Source organism: Panthera uncia, assembly GCF_023721935.1.
Source record: "Panthera uncia isolate 11264 chromosome B2 unlocalized genomic scaffold, Puncia_PCG_1.0 HiC_scaffold_24, whole genome shotgun sequence".
NCBI classification, from domain to species: domain Eukaryota; kingdom Metazoa; phylum Chordata; class Mammalia; order Carnivora; family Felidae; genus Panthera; species Panthera uncia.
The window spans coordinates 82,292,693-82,314,697 of NW_026057580.1; the positions used below are offsets into that span (position 1 = coordinate 82,292,693).

Sequence of the window (22,005 nt, forward strand, 5' to 3'; positions counted from 1 at the left end):
ATAAAAATAACATAAATGACATAAAATGGAAGACTATGTGCCATTTAAAAATGATGTAGAAAAAAGATGTGGGAAATTTTCACACACACAAAATTTTACAGTAGGAAAGCAGGTTGCCAACAGTATATAGAGTATGATTCATTTTTGTGAAAAAAAAAAATAACTCACCTATATACATACAGAAAGAGAGATGGAGAACTGCTGGAATTCTGTTCACGAGAATGTAAGCATTGGTTCTTTCTGAATGGGGATAAAATGGGTTATTTGTATTTCCTTCTCTTATTCAACTCTATGTTTTAATGACTGTATAGTTTTGATTAATACAGAATTTTTATATTTCATAGTTTCTTCTAAATTTTAAATTTACCCAACTAAGTTTTTGATTCACTTATTGAAAAAACAAAAGCGACCTTGAATTTTCGGATGGTACGAAAGAGAGTAGGAAGGAGAGTAGAAGTGGCTGTAGGCACAAGGAAGAGCAGAAAGAGCTTATTTTGGATGAGTGTCTCCTGTAGTTAGATGCTTTATTTCATTATTTAATTGAATACTCATCATGATTTAATGCAGGTGGTAGTAGCCTATTTTATAAATGAAAACACCTAGAACCTGCGTGACTCCCCAAAGGCCCCACCGTGGATCAGCATGAAGCAGGAATTTAAGCCCAGTCCTCTGGCACAGACACCCTAGCAAAGCCGTTGTACCCCGAGTGAACTCTGAGAGAGGAATAAGGCAAAAGTTAAGTAAAATTTTAGTGTCATCTCCACAGCCCGAGGGACATTGTTGTTTCTTAGTAAGGAGAAAAAGTTGATTATACGTGGAGTTTCCATTTCCCCTGAGCTATAATGTGAGTGCTGATAAGGTTGAGATTTCTGTCTGGGCTAACTACCTGAGCTCATCATATATGTGTGTCATCTATGTGTGACGTTGAAATGCTCTTGGTTTTATGGCTGCTATGTCAAAAGCTGACTCAACAACTGAAATAAACTGTTCACTTAGATAGGAGATTAGTTAACTCATTCCACAAATACTTGAGGGCCTGCTCCCTGCTGAGGGCCGCTACTAGGCTCTGAGGTAAAGAATTTAAACAACTCCCCCACCCTTCTTGCTTTCTAGATTTTGCATCAGCATGACTCACTTTAGTCAAGGACTGTATTGCCTGTGACATGCTTGAAAGAAGGAAAATAAGGTCTACAGGGCATTTCCCTTTGTGTCAAGAGAGGATAAAATCTGGAGTTAATATTTAGTATAGTGAATTCTTCCTCACATGCCTGCCCTCTCCATCCTCAGGAGATGAGGTTCCTCATGACATGCCTTTTAAAAATTGTATTGTAACAGCTTATAATTCAGGTATTCCATAATATTATAAACATATTAAATATAACATTTAATATTTTCATTGCACTCTTTTTTTTTAAATTTTTTTTAACGTTTATTTATTTTTGAGACAGAGGGAGACAGAGCATGAATGGGGGAGGGGCAGAGAGAGGGAGACACAGAATTGGAAGCAGGCTCCAGGCTCCAAGCCATCAGCCCAGGGCCCGACGCGGGGCTCGAACTCATGGACTGCGAGATCGTGACCTGAGCTGAAGTCGGCCGCTTAACCGACTGAGCCACCCAGGCACCCCATTTTCACTGCACTCTTGACAGAGTCAGGCCAACAATGTCAGAAATGTTTTATCACCGATAGGGAACACATTTCTTTAAACAATTACAAATCCTGTATTTTTATTCAAGGACATTTTCTTAAAACTTTATTTTAGAAAGAGTAAGTGTGTGAGCAGGGGCGAGGGGCAGAAGGAGGGAGAGAGAAAGAGAGAGGGAGAGAGAGAGAATCTCAAGCGTCATGCTCATCACCGAGCCGGACATGGCGGGGCTCGATCCCACGACCCTGGGATCATGACCTGAGCCAAAATCAAGAGTTGGACACTCAGTTGACTGAGCCACCCAGCCACCCTAACTTCAAGAAGAAGTTAATTTCTAACTTAACTTTTTAAACTATTAAATCTTGAATCTGCCTGTACTGATTTGAGAGTGATCTGAATTTTTCTCCAGGTCTTAGCTGGTGTTCATCCAACCTCATTTAATAGTAATTCTTAAGGTTTCCTGAGTCCTTTTTCATGCATTGTGGAGTGCTTTACCTTGATCGAAATGCCTTATGTAATCCTTACAGCAACTCTCTGTGGGAGTCCAGTTGGTATCCCCACTTTATTTTATTTTATTTTATTTTATTTTATATTTTTATTTTTATTTATTTATTTTTTTAAAGCAGGCTCCACACCCAACATGGGGCTTGAAGTCAGGATTCTGAAATCAAGAGTCACATGCTCCACTCACTGAGCCAGCCAGGTGCCTCTATATCCCCGATTTACATGCTGGGGGACTGTCTTTGATTAAGTGAAGTTACTTACTTATACAGTGAGCTAGGGGCAGACCGGGGCTGTCATTGAGTCTGTCTGATGCCAAAGCCTCCCCTCTAATGTGAAGTTACATGACATTTATGGGAAAATCCAGCCTTTTCTTACTGGCTTATACAAGCATTTTATTTTAAAGTTTATTTATTTATTTTGAGGGGAGGGAGAAGAGAGCATGGGAAGGGCAGAGAGAGGAGAGAATACAAAGCAGGCTCCCCGCTGTCAGCACAGAGCCTGGTGTGGGGCTCAGTCTCACGGTTTGCAAGATCATGGCCTGAGCCCAAACCAGGAGTCCCACACTCAACTAATGGAGAAACCCAGGCACCCCTAAAGGCATTTATATATTACATTAAATTACTTCAATATAGTTCTGAATTTTGATATTTCACCATAGTGTTTTGATTGCCATGGTTTTATTATCATTTGTTTTAACAATACAGTGTTCCTACTGTCATTTTTCTTTTAAAGATAATTTTGGATAGTCTTATGATGTATTTATGCTTACAGAAATATGATGATCAATTCGGCATGTTTCCCTTCTCCAAATTTTTTTTTTAATTTTATTTAAATTGCATTTCATTTAAACAGTGATTTGAAGAGAAAGTGAAATTTTTACAAGAATGAGATTTCCAATTTAGGAACATTATATGTAGTTCCCTTTATTCAAGCTTCCATATACATACTTTAGTTAACCTTTTGAATTTTCTTTATATGTATCTTCCCATTATCTCATTTTAATTATTCCTAGACATTTTCTAGTTTCATACTGTTATGTCTGGGACTTTTCAAAATACACTTCTGTCACAAATATAAAAGACTATTATATCTGGCCACCTTGCTGAACAATTTTATGATTTCTGGATATTTTCATGATGTTGGTTCTTTAGGTAGACAGTTAACTCATCTGCTGATCATGAAGATTTCATTTCTTTCTTTTCAGTATGTAAAACTTTGATCTTTTCCTTTGATTAGAGACTCCAAAACAAAGTTGAGTATAAACCACGATAGTAGGAATTCACTCACTGAGCCAGCCAGGTGCCTCTATATCCCCGATTTACATGCTGGGGGACTGGCACCACCATCCCTCGCCCTCCGCAGCCTCCCCTCCTGTCTCTCCAGCTCCAACCAGCCTCTCTTTGGTCCTTATCTGCCGAGGCTGCCACAGAAGCCTTTGGAGAATGTACGTGGGATCAAGTCACCCTGGTGGCTTACTGGCATTTACAATGTAAATGTAACCCCTTACATTTACACTGGTTAGTGTGTTAGTATTTGCTTTCCGTTTCTGATAGAACTCATCTCGGTTGCCTCAGATATGCTTTAGGACAGTTTCGACTAGCACTTAATTTCTGAAGAGCTCACTGGCCAACCAGCAGCTGCCTGGAGTACGGTCCACAGGTGTTGTGTTGCAGTGCTGTGAAAGGTGGCCTCCAAAGAATGGCAGACTTTCCGTCTTCATCCTTGGGAGCTCCAAAGGGTCTGTCTCTGTGATGCTTGTAGTGTTGCTGCTTTCATCTCCACTACAGAGTTCATTTTTATGACCTTAAGTTCTTGAGGTTTAGACTTGCATCACATTAGGTTAGCTTCTTTTAGCCGATTGGGAGACATTATGCCCCAAAGCCTTAAAAGCTTTGCTGGAATTGCTCTTAAGCACGTGTCTCCCACAAAACAAAGGGATAAAAGGAATGGGGTGGAGCTCACGCAGTGCCTGCGGGTATTTCTCCCCCGCTGCACACCTTGAAGTCTCTCTTCTAGAAAGCTGGGGTGGAGGCCTCACTGGTGCCTGAGTTCAGGGTGTGTTCAGGTAATGAACAAGCCACTACAGACCAGGAAGTGAACATTCTCACAGGGAAAGTGCTTTTGTTTTACAACTTTTAGGGATCCACTGATTTTTTTCAGAAGCAGATTTTTAATATCAAAGAGTAAAAATTCTTCATCATGTTAAGGAAGTTCACTCCTATTCTTAGTTTTCTAACAGTTTTTTTTTTTCCTTTTAAGAAAAGATAGTGGCTGATTCATTCATCCAAGGCTTCTTTGGCATGTATCAAAGTGATCAGATGTAGTTCTTCTTTTTTAAATAATTTATAATACTCTATCATATTAATTTTCTATGACTCCTGTATTTTGGGAATGAAACCTTTTGCTTAGGTTGATAATTCTTTTAATACCCTACTCTGTTCAAATTTCTATTAACTTAATGTTGACTGCATTATTATTAATAATACTAGCATTTGCTAAGCGCTTATTCTGTGCTGGGCTCTGAGATGAACACTGTCTTTGTTATCTCATTTAATCTTCTGAACAACATTATGAGATAGTTCTTCATTTTACAGGTAAGGAAATGGAGACACAAAGATTTCAGGTAACTTGGTTAACATCACACAGCTATGAGAAAGTGTCAGCATTGCTAGTTGAACTCAGTTCATTTTTGACCCCAAAACCAAATTGTAATCAGAAAAAATGTTTGGTGACATAAGGGAGATGACACATGACTTGATTTTATGGTTAATATCGTCAAACTGTCACAGCCAAATACATCAGTTCCCAGTTCAAGGAAATGCCTGTCATTGTAAGTAGATTCTGTTTATAAATCAGGGTGGCCCCATGCACCCCAATGTTAATAGCACACTATCAATAAAAGCCAAATATGGAAAGAACCCAAATGTCAATCAGCTGATGAATGGATAAAGAAGACGTGGTGTGTGGAATATTACTTGGTGATCAAAAATCTTGCCATTTGCAACAACATGGATGGAACTAGAGTGTATTATGCTGAGCACAATAAGTCAGAGAAAGACAAATACCATATGATTTCACTCATGTGTAGAATTTAGGAAACAAATAGGTGAACATAGGGGAAGGGAAGAAAGAATAAAATAAGAAAAACAGAGAGGAAAGAAAACCATAAGAGACTCTTAAATACAGAGAACAAACTGAGAGTTGCTGGTGGGGAGATGGGTAGGGGAATGGCTAAATGGGTGATGGACCTTAAGGAGGGCACTTGTTGGCATGAGCACTGGGTGTTAAATGTAAGTTATGAGTCACTAAACTGTATTCCTGAAACCAATATGACATTATATGTTAACTAACTTGAATTTAAATTTTTTTTAAATCTTTATTTATTTTTGAGAAAGAGAGCGTGCACGCCTGAGTGGGGGAGGGGCAGAGAGAGAGGGAGGCAAAGAATCTGAAGCAGGTTCCAGGCTCTGAGCTGTCAGCACAGAGCCTGACTCGGGGCTTGACTCACAAACTGTGAGATCATGACCTTCGCCGAAGTCAGATGCTCAGCTGCCCCCCAGAAGCCCCAGCTTGAATTTAAATTAGGGGTGCCTGGGTGGCTCAGTCTGCTGGGTGTCCAACTTCAGCTCAGGTCATGATCTCACAGTCTGTGAGTTCGAGCCCCGTGTCGGGCTCTGTGCTGACAGCTCAGAGCCTGGAGTCTGCTTGGATTCTGTGCCTCCCTCTCTCCCCACCCCCCCCCCCCCCCCCCACTCATGCTCTGTCTCTCTCTGTCTCTAAAATAAAAACATTAAAAAAAATTTTTTTTAAATAAATAAATCAGGGTACCTCTTTCTTAGAAAGATCTAGAGAGACATAGACAATTTTTGCCTCTACAAATCCCCCTCATTTGGATGCTGTGGAAAGCTCTCGTCCCTCTTTAGACAAGGTGTTGAGTGTCCTTGCTGCCGGCTCATGTACCCCATTCAGTTGGTCTTATGATGGAGACGGAAGGAGGAGAGAGCATTCATTGTTCAAGGAAAGTAAAAAAAGAAGACGTGCACACTGAGTCAGGCCATTACAGAATTGGTCCTGATACTTTTCAAATTCTATTTGTGCTTCTTCAGACAATGGATGACAGAAAAAAAGTCCACATACTGTCTTTTCTGTCCTTCCAATATCTGTAATAGAGGTTATGGAATCAAGATCCAAGGAATTCACAGTTGCCTTTTGTTTCTGTTTTCAAGGACAGTAGTGAACAAAGTCTACTGTCCTGACTTCACCGGGTTCCCAATGGTCTGTGACTGCAGCCAGGTTTAAATGACATCTGTATTGTTTTATTTGTGCTGTTTTTTTCTCAGAACCAGAACATCTAGCCAGTGCTGCATTCCTTCACATCCCCCAGCACACTCACAGCTGAGATCGCTCCTTGAATCCACCAAAATTCCCTCTTTCAATCTGAACCTCTTTTCTTATCTTTTCCTATACCTGTTCTGCATCCTCGGTAGGCAGAATGATGCCCCTTACCAAAGATGTCTGTGTCCTAAAATCCAAAACCCATTAAAGTTATGGATGGAATTAAGGTTGCTAATCAGCTGACCTTAGGGAAAACATCCTGGCTTGTCCAGGTGTGGCCAGTATAAACTCAAGGGTCTTTAAAAGTGAACAAGGGCAGCAGAAGGGGAGGAAGAGCTAGGAAATGGCACGTGAGAGGACTCGGTTGGGTTTTGCTGGCTTTGCAGGTGGAGGAAGGGACCTTGAGCCAAGGAAAGCAGCCTGCTTCTAGGTGTTGGAGGAGGCAAAGAAATCAGTCTTTCCCTGGAATTTGTAGGCACTGTGATTTTAGCCCATTGAGACTCATGTCAGACTTGGAACCTACAAAACTGTTAGATACTAACTTTGTATTTATTTTTATGTTTTTAAATATTTATTTATTTTGAGAGCAACAGTGAGCATGAGTGGGGGAGGGACAGAGAGAGGAGAGAGAGAATCCCAAGCAGGCTCCGCCCTATCATCATAGAGCTGCACATGGAGCTCGATTTCATGAACTGTGAGATCACGACCTGAGCTGAGATCAGGAGTCTGATGCTTAACCGACTGAGCCACCCAGGCGCCCCTGTGTTTATTTTTGAGGTGGAGGCACATTTGTGATAATTTGTTACAGTAGCAAAAGGAAGCCAATACATCATGCAGTTCTCCTCACTCTAGCATCCTAGGGCCCCTCCCTTACCACTGCCCTGGCCTCACTGCCCTGCTTGGGGCTCCTACACCCCACAGGTGGCTGTTACAGCACAGTATTTGCTTATTCCACACATGGTCTGTCACTGTGATGATTAGACCCCACCCCTGGGTGGACCCTTACTGCTTCTTTCAATGTTTGTATTATTAGAACCTTGGTAGTTTTATTTTTATTTATTTATTTAGATTCAAGTTAACATATAGTGTAGTATTGGTTTCAGGAGTAGAATTTCCTACTACTATTTAGTGGTTCATCACTTGCATATAACACCCAGTGCTCATCCTATCAAGTGCCCTCCTTAATACCCATCACCCATCTAACCCATCCCTGCACCCACCTCCCCTCCAGAAACCCTCTGTTTATTCTCTGTATTTAAGAGTCTCTAGGGGCTCAGTCAGTTAAGCATCTGACTTTGGCCTAGGTCACTCCTCTTCTTCCCCTTTTACTCGCCACCCCCCATCAGCCACACTTCTTTTGACTCCCCACCTCTAAGCCTTCCTTAGGTTCTGTCCTCAAACCACAGATCTTCTTAAAATGTATTCCTTCATCAGTTGTAACCTCATCCAAGATTTTACAGACCACCACTGCAAGGGATTCCTTCACATCCAGCCTTCATGCCCCTCCAGGCCCTGGACCTGCTCCTGAACATCAACTTCATTCAGCCCCAGTGCATGGAGCAAGAGGAGTCTTCTGTCTGTACACTCATATCTAGGACATCCTCAGATGCAGGAGCCAAGAGCCTTGTGTTGCAGACACCTGGGGTGGGGGGAGACATGACTTGGGGCAGGGCACCAGATCCACCTGGGTGGGGAGTCAACACAGGTGTCCCCACATCCAGGGCTTATGAGAAATGAGATGGGCTGTGCCATGTTTCTTTCCTCTAGGGGTCTTGTCAGTTTTGCCACAGTTATTTCCTTATTAGGCTGGAAAAAACTGGCTCTGAAAACTTTTTTCAGAGGTGGGGCAAATAGGAGGTTCAGTTGCTCTGCCCTGAATGGCTCCTGAGGGACATCTGGCCCTGTTTCCCCTCTGGCAGTAGATACTCTTACATCATTTGCTCCAGGTTTTCCAAAGCAGGGGGAGGGTCCGAATTGTGTACATATAAGGGTCTGAGGAGGCTGAAGCTGGAAATAAAGGTGTCAGTATCACTGGGAGATAGTTCTACCCTTGGAGATGGTCATGGGTCCCCACCTGAAACGCTGGAGGTGGAACCCCATCCTGAAGCGTGGCAGAGCCGTTCTCGCCCGAGGCAGCTCCCGTCTCTTCTGGGCTCTCTCCAGGGCCAGAAGCCTTTCCAGTGCTTCATGGACTATGTGCTGCAGACTATGTCTAGGTAAGGTATACAGGACTTCACTTATGGAGACGCGTAGCTGGCCATCTTTAAAACGTAACGCAAAAGAAAAAAAAAATTAAGAATCCATCCGAAGTCTTACCTTGTGCTATAATGATATGAAGACCATCGAATTAGGTTCTAAGAATTTGCCAGTTCTTTGCTTTTAATATTGACTCAACAGTAAAACCTAGTGTTTGACTTGTGGCTTTGATAGTTTTTTGTTTTTTTTTTTTTTAATGTTTTATTTCTGAGAGAGAGACAGAGCATGAGCAGGGGAAGGGGCAGAGAGAGAGAGAGAGAGAGAGAGAGAGAGAGAGGCAGAATCTGAAGCAGCTCCAGGCTCTGAACTGTCAGCACAGAGACCTATGTGGGGCTTGAACCCACAAACTGCAAGATCATGACCTGAGCCGAAGTTAGACACTTAACCAACTGAGCCACCCAGGTGCCCCTAGCTTTGATAGGTTTATATGATATTCCTGGTGTGATGCTCTATCAGTGAAAATGTTGCCCACAATCAAGTGTATCAGGTTCATTGACCTGTATTGGGAAGTTCATTCAAACATATATACCAGGTATCATTGTAAGGCACAAGATGTTCAAAGATGGTAGGCATCATGGCCTTTACCTCAAGAATTTCAGAATCTTAGATTCTGGAGGGAAAGCTCCCCCCCCCCCCCGCCTTATTTATAATGTTACTATGACATTTTTCTGGCCTACCCACCTCTGACAAAGGAGAAGTAATTTTCGTACTAATTCAGGTACACAAGTTAACTTTATCCTGAAAGGCTCAGCTAGCACCTGTTTTTCTTTTGCAGGTGAGCAATATGGAAACTCAGGGTTTGGTGGCTTATAGCAGTGATTCCACTGGGACCAGAAACAATTATGCACAGTTTTCTGGACAGGTGTGGATCAGAAGTTGCCACAGATGGGAAGAGGAAGCTTAGGTTCTAGAAATAGGAAGCACTTACAAAAGGATGTGAAAAGCCTGTTCTGAAAGCAAGATTACCTACAATGACAACTGTTTATGGTGACAAGGAGAAGGGCAGGAGTGTGGGACAGAGAGAGCAGAGCTGACGTGATAGAATACCAGATTGTGAGAGTTGTAAAGTAGTATGATGGGGTTTTTCAACAGGCCATGTAAAATCTCCCTATCTAGAGAATCTAGAGATCTAAAAAACACAGTCTCTTCTTCCTGAAGTAGTTTAGATGTGGTCACCTGAAGGTAGGGAGGTCACTTTTTTTTTTTTTTTTTTAATAGTCTGGAGGGATTTCCAAGGTCTCTTTGGTTCTATGAATGGGTCTGATTGAACATACAGATGACTGCAAAGGGACTCTAGGTACAGCATCTATGACTTTTTTCTTGGTTGTTAACATTAAATAATATAAAGGAACGATTTAAAAGGCAGATAAATCCCACGTAAATTAATTAACTATTTTCATGTTTCTGCATTACCTTCTGAGTTCTCACTCAATACACCCATATTTGTCATGTGGATGTGATGATACTGTTGATCTAAGAGTGGGGCATGGGATGTTTTAGGAGCTCAGGTGTAGAGCGCTGAGCTAATCACACTTCTTAGTTGGTGACATGTCATCACTGGTCAGAGCTGGGCTCCTTGTTATTTATTCATTAATTTCCTTATATCCTCATTCCTCACTCCCATTTCTCTTCCCACTGCATACCATTCTCCTGCATTCAGTGTGTAGGCTTTTATTTGGATGTGGCCTTGAAAAATGTATAGTTGCTCTGTGTGCATCTATTTTAAATTTACCTAATGGTGTTGTTCTGTACATCCCATTCTTTTTCTGTTGACGTAAACATGCTGCAGTGTATAGCTCAGGCTTGTTATTTCTCATTACTGCCTAGAATCCCAGAGCATATCTCCTACATTTTACTTACCCTCCAGCTTTCCCCTGCCACAGATGATGCGGTTATGTACATCCTCAAGCCAAGTGACTTTATGATATATATAAAGTATGTATCTCCTGGGAGAGGAGGTCTGTCGGTTAGATTGCTGAGTCATATGGGCTATATATATTTAATTTGCTGGAATGGCTATACCAGTTTACATCCCTTCTAACAGTTCACATCTCTGCCAACACTAGAATTTTCCAGCTTTCTGATTTTTGCCATGCTAATGGATGTAAAATGTTGCATTGTCTTAATTTGCATTTTTCAGATCACATGCAAGTTAGAGCATCTTTTCACAGTTAATTCAATTTTATATTTTTCGTCATTTAAATTTTTATTCACTGCAGTATGGCTGTCTGTGTTTTCAGTATCGGGGTTGATTATATTAAGATGCATTTAAATGAGAATTAATTTGAATCATAATGCAGCTGCTAAATTTCTGGGCTGACCAGTTCTGGCCTGTAAAAACAGCAAAGTCTATGGCCCAACTTATAATATGTTCTCCGGCATTTTGGTCGTCCCAAGTTTTCAGTATTATCAATAATATCACACTAACCATATGCTATGATATATGGCAGTTTTCTTCTTTTGAATTTTGCCTTAGGATGAATCCCCTAGGGAAGGATTACTGAACCAAAGAATGAACGTTTTTATGACTATTGTTACACATTAACAAATCACTTTCTAAAAGGGCTGGGAACCCTTGCGCACTGTTGGTGGGAATGTAAGTTGGTGCAACCATTATGGAAAACAATATGGAGGTTTCTCAAAAAATTAAAAATAGAAATACCATACGATCTGGTAATTCCACTTCTGAGTATTTACTGAAAGAAATGAAAACACTAAATTGAAAAGATGTATTGACTGTTTACAGTAGCCAGGATACAGAAGCAACCTTAGTGTCTACTGATAGATGAATGGGTAAAGAAGATGTGATATATATATATATATATATATATATATATATATATATATATATAGTGGAACATTGCTTGGCTATAAAAAGTAATGAAATCTTGCCGTTTGTGACAACATGGATAGACCTAGAGGGTATTATGCTAAGTGAAATAAATCAAAGACAAATACCATATGATTTCACTTAAATGTGGAATTGAAAAAAACACATGAATAAACAAAAAAATGGACTCTTAAATACAGACAACAAACTGGTGGTTGCCAGAGGGGAGTCCATGAGGGGATGGATGAAAAAGGCGAAGGGGATTAAGAGGTGCAAAACTTTCAGTTATAAGATGAATGACAGAGACGAAAAGTATAACAGATGGAGCGCCTGGGTGGCTCAGTCGGTTGAGCGTCCGACCTCCACTCATGTCATGATCTCATGGTCTGTGAGTTCGAGCCCCGCGTCAGGCTTTGTGCTGATAGTTCAGAGCCTGGAGCCTGCTTCAGATTCTGTGTCTCCCTCTCTCTCTGCCCCTCCCCCGCTCATGCTCTGTCTCTCTCTATCAAAAATAAATAAACATTAAAAAAATTTTTTTAAATAAAAAAAGCTTACAAAAAGTATAACATAGGGAATGTAATCAATAATAGTGTAATAACATTGAATGGTGAGCATTGAGTAATGTATAAAATTGTCGATTTACTATGTTATTTTAATTATGCTTTGCTTGAAAAAATAGAAAAAAAACTAAAAGGGTAGGATTGATTTCCATTATGCGTCGTTTATATCTTAACTATACTAGTTTTAACTTCATTGTGTATTATTTATACTATTCCTTTAATAACTATAAAATATTTGTTATTTGCACTATTTAATTATAGTTAACAGAAATCATTTGTTCAGGTGTTCACTGATGAATAGTATTTTTTTTTAAGAGTATGGTCTATTTGTGCCCATAGTCCATTTTCCTAGTAGGGTCTGCTTTATTTTTTTAGTCCATTTGAAAGTAGTTTTGATATACTCCCGAGTGTCTTATCCTCCATTCCTGAAAATGAAATTATTCATTTACATACATTTTATTCTTCAGATGACAATCAAAACAAAACACATGATAAAAAAGAGAAGAAGATGGTGGTTCAGAAGCCCCACGGTACTATGGAATACACTGTAAGTATAAACAGGAGGTATGAACACTTGTTAAGACCACTGGATTTGCATGATGTTTCTCCCTGACACATCCTCTTAGCTGCATTCCTTTTGTGTGCCCATTAATTAAGGAAGCTTCTTAAGACCTGTTCTAGGTCATTTCTTTTCCCTTTATGTTTTCTCTCTGGGTAATCTCATGTAAGCCTATGACTTGAATTATCTTCAATATGCCAATGACGGCCGGTTGTGCTTTCTGAGTTCCATAATCACAGATCACTTTCCTACTCAGCCTATCCACTTAGACCTCCAGGGCTGGTATTTTTTCAAGAAGCGATGGCTCCATAAGCTGTACATTTCTACAAGCCAGAGCTTTGCCCTTGACATCCTCTTCCCATGACTCCTCATGTTCATTGTTACCTTCTGTGACTATCCATCCAGATCTCTTCATTTCACTCTCATAGGTTCATGTTCCTTTACATAATGTACCTCAGTTTAACACTATTGATTCACTGATGTGATTGTTTTAATGTCTATCTTGTGCCTTAATTCATGTACCCATGGAGAGAGATCCTTTTTTTGGTCACCATTGTATTTCTGGTGCTCACAGGGTATAGGCCTCCATTCTGTTGAGTTAGTAGATGAATAATGCTATGTATGTGTCCCTTACGGCACCTCCGCATACGTGCCGTGTGTTCATTTCTCTCCTGCAGCGTGAACTCCTGGGGGCCAGGAGCTGTGTATATTTATCCCAGGTCTGTTACAAAGTGAGCACTCAGTTAGAGATTTGTTTTAATTCACTTTGAAGTAGCATTGTTGAGGAGTGTTCTCTGACTTGTAATAAGAAATTAAGTGCTGTTGCCATTACCTGGTTGTGATTTTTCTCGTGTGCATTTTTTTTCTACTCATTATTCATGTGCTATGCCAGGCTCTGTACAGGCAAGTAGCAAGACCTGATCCTTCCCTGGCATTTCTTTTGGAATGGTAAATTGTTTGCAAGCCTTTCCAGAGTTACACTGAGGAGTCCTGGCACAGGCATTTCATGCTCAGTGCTCGGTGAACGTCTCTAGGCATCTTTCTGTGGGTTATAGGCCTGGTCCTTTCCAGAGGGATTTGGGGTGATTATTTATTTCACTTTACCATGGTCCACAATAGGTTATTGATCCCCATAACACCTAGCACAGTGCCTTACCTGATAGTAGGTACTCAAGAAGTGTTAGATTATTTATCATTAGTAACAATATTAACTCTAAAGCCATGTGTGTATCCAGCAGTATTATGCACAAGCCCCTCCAAAGAAATGACAAGGGGTGTTTTCTAGGAGACGTTTCCCATAGTATATACTAAATGGTGCAGTGAGAGTAAGTATCAACCCCCACATTAACTCTTATAAACAGGCGATCAAATTAGCAATGCAGATATGTCTGCCTGTTTGATTTGTAGGTTATGGGGATTAGTTTTACTTGGCAAGTTATTGTTTGTACTTGTCATTGGAAATAAAAGGTGATTCATAACTTCATGTTTAGAGAACCATGCTAGCACTTAATAGATTGCTTATATTGCTCAAAAGCTGTGGATGTTCGCATTCTGTTTAGTTTTAAACATTTAGTGATTCCCATATCCATCCCAGGGTCTGTGGCTTGATGCTGTATTTATGTCTTGCCGTTATGTAATAATTCCAGATTGTTAAGGTTTTTTCTCTTCCCTGAACTCCCTATGCACAGTATATTTCTGTAAGTCTTTTCTTAAAAATATGAAGTAAATTTTTGGATCACTTGCCATGAAGTAAGTGCTGCGAAGCAGAAATTACAATTATCTGTTTGATGGATCAAGAACCTGAAATGCAGAAAAGTTAAGTAAATGACCCAAGGTCACACAGCTAGCAAGTGGCAGGTCTAGAATTCAGATCCAGCAGTCTGGCTGTAGTCTCCATTCTCAGTGTGTCTCATACTGACTCTAAACCCCCAAAACCCCTGGATTTGAATATGTTAGGCAAAACGTCTTTTTTCTTTTTCATTTTTAGTAAGGCTGGTTTTGCCCAAGGTAGAAGTAGGGCCATATATTGCTAATTTTTAAATTATTTTTTAAAATACATGTATTTATATACTGACTTGTTCCAGAAATGCTTTGAGGTCATTTTGGTGTAATTTGTATCTATGACCTTGATTAGTCTGAGACTGTTCATCTAGTTGGTGGAGTTTTGATGCTAAGGACAGTGGTGAATTTAATTCTACATCTGTATCTTCAGTAGACCACGACCTCCTGCAGCCAACTCACATCGCCACCTCGGTCAGGGCTCACCTGGTGGAGCCAAGTTTGAATATAGGGACAGGCACCTGTCTTGATCCAAGGCTGTATATGGGAACTTCTTAGTGACACACACCAGAGTGGCCTCCCACTAACAAGTTCTATCCAGTGACCCTAGACAAGAAGTCTGGGATATTGGCCTGACCAGGGGCATTTTTGTGGGTGGAGCTATCTACTGTGAAGTTTCACATCCTCTCATTGCCCTCTTTAGGCCTATTACCCTTTGTTAGAGAAAGAAAGAAATATACATGTGGGGCATGAATCGCAAGTTTCACAGATTTGGAGAATAACACTAATCTGGCTGACTATCAGAAGTTGTCATTTTAATGACTGTGAACAGTTATTGGTAGCTAATCTGAATTTCATAATGATTTACTTGCCTTCCGTCATATTCATTTGTCAAACATTTGAGTATCTTCTGTGTGTTGGGCACTATGCTGACACTGAGGTTATCAGCCATAAACAGGTCACCGTGCAGGAGCCTTTAGTGCAGTGAACAGACGGGAAGAAGACAGAACATTGAGAATAGAGGAAGTAGCCCTCCTCTATTGGGTGGGGACTGTGTGTGTGTTTTATTTCTTCTCTTCTTAACAGTTTTTATTGTACGTTGTGAACCTCTACTCCATACAGCTAGGTTGTGCCAAAGTAGATTTAGAAATCTATTAGTGGACACTGAAATTTGAAGATAAGGGAGCCCAGAAATGAATTGCATGTAAGACTTTGCTTTTCTGTGGTTTTATTAAGAATGGAGAATGTATTTACTTTCTTTTTCAGAATATATCTGGAAAGAACTACTTTTCATCCACTCAGATCAGAAATAGATTAATGTTGTTTACTAAAAGGGAGGGTTTTGTTTGTTTGTTGATTTTGCTTTATATTTTGAATCTTGTTTGTTTGATTATTCTAGGCTGGAAGCCAGGACACCCTAAACTCCATAGCCCTGAAGTTTAACATCACTCCCAATAAATTAGTGGAACTGAATAAACTTTTCACACATACTATTGTTCCAGGCCAGGTAATTCTTTACTTGTTGGGTATTACTTTTTAGAAATTTTGCATTTATCTTTTATTGCCATTTTTAATGCTTCACTCTTAGTGTCATGGGATTGTCATCGTTGATAATGTGCATTGGTACAGTCTTTCCATTAGATCCAAGAATTCTGAAAGCATTGTAGAACTTAGGAACTTCAGAAATGAATGCCTTGCAGATGATTAACAGTTTACTTAACTATCATTAGTTTATGTTGTGGATGTCCTGTAGGGCATCAAGAGAAGTTAAATTTGACTTTTTCTTCTGTAGAATGTAACTCAAATGTTCTTGGAATGTTTAATTTAGAAGTGCACGTTTCAGTTTATTCCACTCCTGGGATACATTATGGCCATCATTTGACTTTAAGCAAATTTTTTTCATTTTTGTATTTATATGATACCTGGCAAAAATAGCCAGAGGCAGAGACATTCAGCAGGACTATCAAGAAAAAGCCACACCATTTCTTCCCCAGGTTTTTAAATTAATACTTTATTTATTAAACTGAATGGAATTAGCTAATTGTGTAATTTTGCCACTCTTGGTTAATCCAGCCAATTTTTTTAGTGCCTTCCACATATTTAATGAGATATTCTTTTATTACTACTTTGAAACTACATTTAGCCAATAGATATAAATGACCCAGTCATTGGCAGGTCCTAGCTGAGTCCAAATTTCCATTCCTATCCATAGAACCGTCTGGTTGCCGTGAGCACATTCTGGTTTTAGTTGTGGACTGACTTGAGCATTTTTCTGCATCTCTACATTATAGTGACCTTTAATTCTTCCAGAATAGATACTATTACTTTTAAAGACAACTTTATTGAGGTAACAGTGAGATTGTTCTTTGCGTTTTATTCAAGGGCAGCACATGAAGCCAACAGGCCATAAGCTGGCTAGTTTATATTATGGTACTTTTAGTATTTATGTTCTTGTTAAAAGGAGAAATTAGCATACTTCCAGCACCAGGTAATTGAAGGGAGATATACATTAAAACTTCTCAAAAATTAATGAAAATTTATTTCTAAGAAAACTAACAGTAGATGTCTCCTTTTGGGGATTTCTTATAATCTGAAGTATTACTGCATATTATGTAACTGACCCATAGCAGAGAACCTAGACGTGTATTTACTAATTCAAGGCTAAAGTCTATAGTCACTAGGGGCACCTGGGTGGCTCGGTCATTTGAGTATCTGACTTTGGCACAGGTCATGATCTCATGGTTTGTGAGTTCAAGCCCCATGTCGGGCTCACTGCTGTCAGTGCAGAGCCTGCTTCAAATCTTCTGCCCTTCTCTCTTTGTCCCTCCCCTGCTTACACTCTCTCAAAAATAAATAAAACATTAAAAAAACAACAGAGAATGTAGTCACTAGAATGTAGGAAAATAATTTAGAGCAATTCCTTATTTTTTTTACTATGTCCATAAACAAAATATTGGTACTAGGTTAAGGTCCAGTAACCGATGGACTGTTTTAATATGCCTATTATAATGGCAAAAATACCAAAGTAGGATCTCTAACCCTTTGTTTCTGACTGGCCTTGTAGTAACTGTTTGATGTGGGTGAGTGCCTTCCTTTTTTGGGCCTCAGTTTCCTAATCCCTGAAGTTAGGTGTTGGGCCACGTTATCTCTGATGGCTTTTCTAGCATTTGCTATGCAGTCCAGCCCTCATATGACTAAACAGTTGTGTGCTGTTGGTTGTCCCAGGACCCAGATAGAATTAGGATTTTGTTGACAAAGATAAGAAATCAAGAAGAGTAAAATCAAGGGGCTTTCAAAAAGTGTAGACAACTTTTTGTTTTCAAGGATTTTTAAATACTCTGAGTGGGGTAGGTATTGCTTTCATCTCAGTAGATCTGATCATTCAGGACTATTTTTGTCTGCTCTGGCTCCAAGAAATGTGAGCTTCATTCTTCTAGAGACTGATTTGATGGTCACCGTGAGGTAGGAAAGGAAACTGGTCTGGCTAGGTAAGTGACTACATGTAAGAAGTAATTTTCAGAGGCAGTTACCTGAAGCTTTTAAATCTTACAACTGTAGACTCTTTTGTTGCTTAAAAGACCAAAAGCAATAGCAGATAAATGTAAACAACTGAGGCCTAAACAAAAGTTTTAGAAGGTCCTGAGTTTGGCTGTTAGTTTGGATACTTACATCAAATTTCAGGACATGTACAAAGAATATACTTTTTCAAGTAGTTTATCTTAAGCACACTCAGAAGTTACCTTGCAGATATAGGTTTAAGCTGTTTTTATATTCATCGAGCACCTTGGCTACACATGCTTTGAAAAATTTGACAGTTATGCCTGAGTGTTGGAGCAGAATTATTTTCTGCAGTCAGTAGGTAAACCGCCCTTACCCCTGCCCATGTTCCTGGCTCACCTCCATGTTGAGGTAGCACATCTTCTGACTGAGCGTCCCAGCATCCAACTGTCACCTCTACACTGTAATGAACTGTTTAAGCACAGGAAATATCCTTTTGATTGGACATTTAGAACATGCCAGACAATAGAATCCTAACCTGTGTTGCCTAACACTTGTCAAAACTCAGATACAAAAAACTGTTAATGGAGAATTGCTTGGAAGAAATGTTATCCATTCATTCCTCTTGTCCAGATACATGAGATAAGAGAGCATAGAATTTTAGCCCTCTGTAAGGTACATTTGTAGAACTCTACACTTTGGCATTTGCCGTTGATCTACATCACAGATGTTATTAAGAACAGTCCTCCCAAACTGGTTATTGTATTAATTGTCAGTGTATCATCAAAGACCAGTAGTTCAGACTGGGATACTCTTTATGAGACTTAATGAGAAAATACTTCTACTTATGAGAGACTGGGTTTTTTTTTTTAAGTTTATTTATTTTGAGAGAGAGAGAGATGCAAGTGCGGGAGGGGCAGAGAGAGAGAGAGAGAGAGAGAGAGAGAGAGAGAGAGAATCCCAAGCAGGCTCCTCACTGCCAGCGCAGAGCCCAATGCAGGGCTCAGACCCACAAAGCCACGAGATCATGACCTGAGCCAAAACCAAGAGTCAGATGCTTAAATGACTGAGCCACCCAAGCACCCCAAGACTGGTTTGTTTTTATCTTATGGAAGTTGAATTCTGCTGACTAATGATGTCTGTCCCTTTGCATTGGTTATTTGGAAACTCAGAACCCGTTTTATGGCCCACCCCTCAAAGAGTGTTTGGTAATTTTGGAGTACATAGTTTCAGTAGTAATTAGTCCTCATGTTATTCTCCTTGATATTGGTTTTCCTACCTTTATCAGAATGTGTCTTTTGTTGTTGTCTCACCTTTTTTCTGGATTGAAGAGAGATTTAAATAACTAAAGTTAAAACAGAGATAGGATGGGAAAGTGTGAACAGTTGTTATATAATTAGTGCTGAATTCTGTTTTATAACATTAAAGGACATCATTTAAAAAAATTTTTTTTAATGCATATTTATTTTTGAGACAGAGAGAGACAGAGCATGAACAGGGGAGGGTCAGAGAGAGAGGGAGACACAGAATCTGAAACAGGCTCCGAGCTCCGAGCTGTCAGCACAGAGCCCGACGCGGGGCTCGAACTCATGGACCACGAGATCATGACCTGGGCTGAAGTTGGACGCTCAACCGACTGAGCCACCCAGGCAGCCCTAAAGGACATCATTTTAAGACTGTATATGATATATGCCAAAATGTTGCATGTCTCACTGTAAGAGTGTTGAATGATAAGATCATAATAACATTTCAGGCACCAGTACATTTTGCGGAAAGAGGCTACTTTGTACACTGTGGGAGATTTCAATTTTTGTTTTTAGATAAGTTGATGGTGATAGAAATTATTGAGATTATTGATATTACCTTGTACAACTTGTAACGATCTTACGTTAGTACTCAGGGCCTGCTGAGAGTTAGCAAGCATGAATTTGTTCCATTTCTTCCTGATACAGGTGTTGGGTTTAGAAGCATGCCATGCTACTCTTTCCTTTCTTCCCTGTCCTTAGTGCCCCTCCCTGGAATCTTCTTTCCTCTCTAAATCTTCTATGCTGTTCAAAGCCTCACTTGGACCCACTTGCTTTATATGACATGCCCAGAGTACTCACCCACCTTGTTCTCCCCTCTGTGAGCTCCTGCAGTGTCTGTGGGTGTGTTCCATACCTTTTGCACTGAACGCATTCATATTATGAGTAATTGTTTCGTGGATTAGTCCAGAAGCCTCCAAGGTACTTACAAGTTTTGGGAAGGCCAACTAGGTCTTTTTTTTTTTTTTTTTTTTTTTAAGAGAACAGACTTTTTTTTTAATGTCTACTTTATTTTTGAGGGAGAGAGAGAGCACGTGAGTTGGGATGGGGCAGAGAGAGAGGGGATCAGAGGATCCGAAGCGGGCTCTGTGCTGACAGCAGTGAGCCCATTGTGGGGCTTGAACTCAGGAACTGTGAGATCATGACCTGAGCCAAAGTCATACACTTAACCGACTGAGACACCCAGGTGCCCCCCAACCAAGTCTTAGTCATGTACTTAGCATGATTCTGTACAGAAAGTAATGCCCTAAACACTGTCCAGTGTTTGCCTGATCTCGATATTCACTTCACTTGTCTTTCCCATTCTCAGGTCCTTTTCGTGCCAGATGCTAACTTTCCTTCCAGTACCTTAAGATTATCATCATCCAGTCCTGGTGCTACTGTGTCTCCTTCATCATCAGATGCAGAATATGATAAACTGCCTGTATGTATGTCACTCGTGAACTAACATTCATATTTATCAAATAATTTTTTGAGTTGTAGAATTTTATGTGTTGTTTTTCACAGGTTTTCATCTGAAATTTCCCCAAAGGGGGTAGGGTTAAGGATTTGTCTTAGTTGAGAGAATATGTCCTATCAAAAAGAAACCTAGTTCATATTTAAGGTCTCCGAGGGAAAAATGCACACCTTTTATACGTAAAAGTATGCAATTAAACTCTGGATGAGACAGATAGTTGATTTGTACTGCTTTTACTCCTTTTTCTAGAGAAATCGAACCATGAGTCAAATATGAATTATTTCATTTAGGTTATTTTCTAAAAACATTTGATGAGCCATTTTTATGAGTTCATACATACACCCTTACTGTTGTTGTTGTTTAAATCTTAGTTTGATTTGGATACTTAATTGTATTTGTGATAATTCTTGGAGAATGAAGCATATTTGGCTCTTTTTCATGTTCAAGGTAAATAGAAACAGGTTCCTTATAGGAAACTTATGTGGCTTGATTTATAGAAATAATCTGTTTAAAAAGGGCTTCCATTTGATTTTGGGAATTTTGCTTTCTTAAAGGATGCTGACTTAGCAAGAAAGGCCTTAAAACCCATTGAAAGAGTCTTATCATCCACTTCTGAAGAAGATGAGCCAGGCGTGGTAAAATTTCTAAAAATGAATTGTCGATACTTCACTGATGGAAAGGTATATGGCAGTGTCATTTGTTTCCTTTTCTTGAACTCCATGAAAAACTAACTTAGGTTTCAAACTACTGAAGATAGGAGACATTAAAATATCTTTCCCAAAGTTTCAGCTTAAGATTTCATAAGTGTCCATTTGTTTTCCCCTGTTGGATCCCTAACATTTTATATATTAGGAGAAATACAATTCTTTGTGATCTAGGACTTATCATTTTATCTTTCAATTCTTGGCTTATAAATTGCTAGGGAGACAATATAGTATATGCTTAACAGTAAAGACTGGAGTTAGTGAATTTAAAATCCAACTCTGCTGGGGCGCCTGGGTGGCTCCTTCCGTTAAGCATCCTACTTTGGCTCAGGTCATGATCTTGCCCTTCATGAGTTTGATCCCCGCGTCCGGGCTCTGTGCTGACAGCTCAGAGCCTGGAGCCTGCTTCAGATTCTGTGTCTCCCTTTCTCTCTGCCTCTCCCCCACTTGCATTCTCTCTCTTTCTCTCTCTCTCTCTTTCTCTCAAAGATAAATAAACATTAAAAAAATTAAAAAATAAAATTAAATCCAACTCTGCTATCTGCTTGCTCTGAGACTATAGGCAGGGTATTTAAGT

The 22,005-nt window shown here is 39.8% G+C and overlaps 1 protein-coding gene across 2 annotated transcripts in view; it reads left to right on the top strand.

The window, feature by feature from the left end:
• NCOA7 (nuclear receptor coactivator 7) overlaps window positions 1-22,005 on the top strand; it is a 154,003-nt gene that overhangs the window by 76,163 nt on the left and 55,835 nt on the right. For both annotated transcript variants that reach the window (XM_049654302.1, XM_049654303.1), the window contains exons 4-7: window positions 12,596-12,675; window positions 15,866-15,973; window positions 20,578-20,691; window positions 21,279-21,404. In XM_049654302.1, coding sequence (XP_049510259.1) covers window positions 12,596-12,675; window positions 15,866-15,973; window positions 20,578-20,691; window positions 21,279-21,404 — 428 coding nt within the window. The remainder of the gene's footprint in view (window positions 1-12,595; window positions 12,676-15,865; window positions 15,974-20,577; window positions 20,692-21,278; window positions 21,405-22,005) is intronic.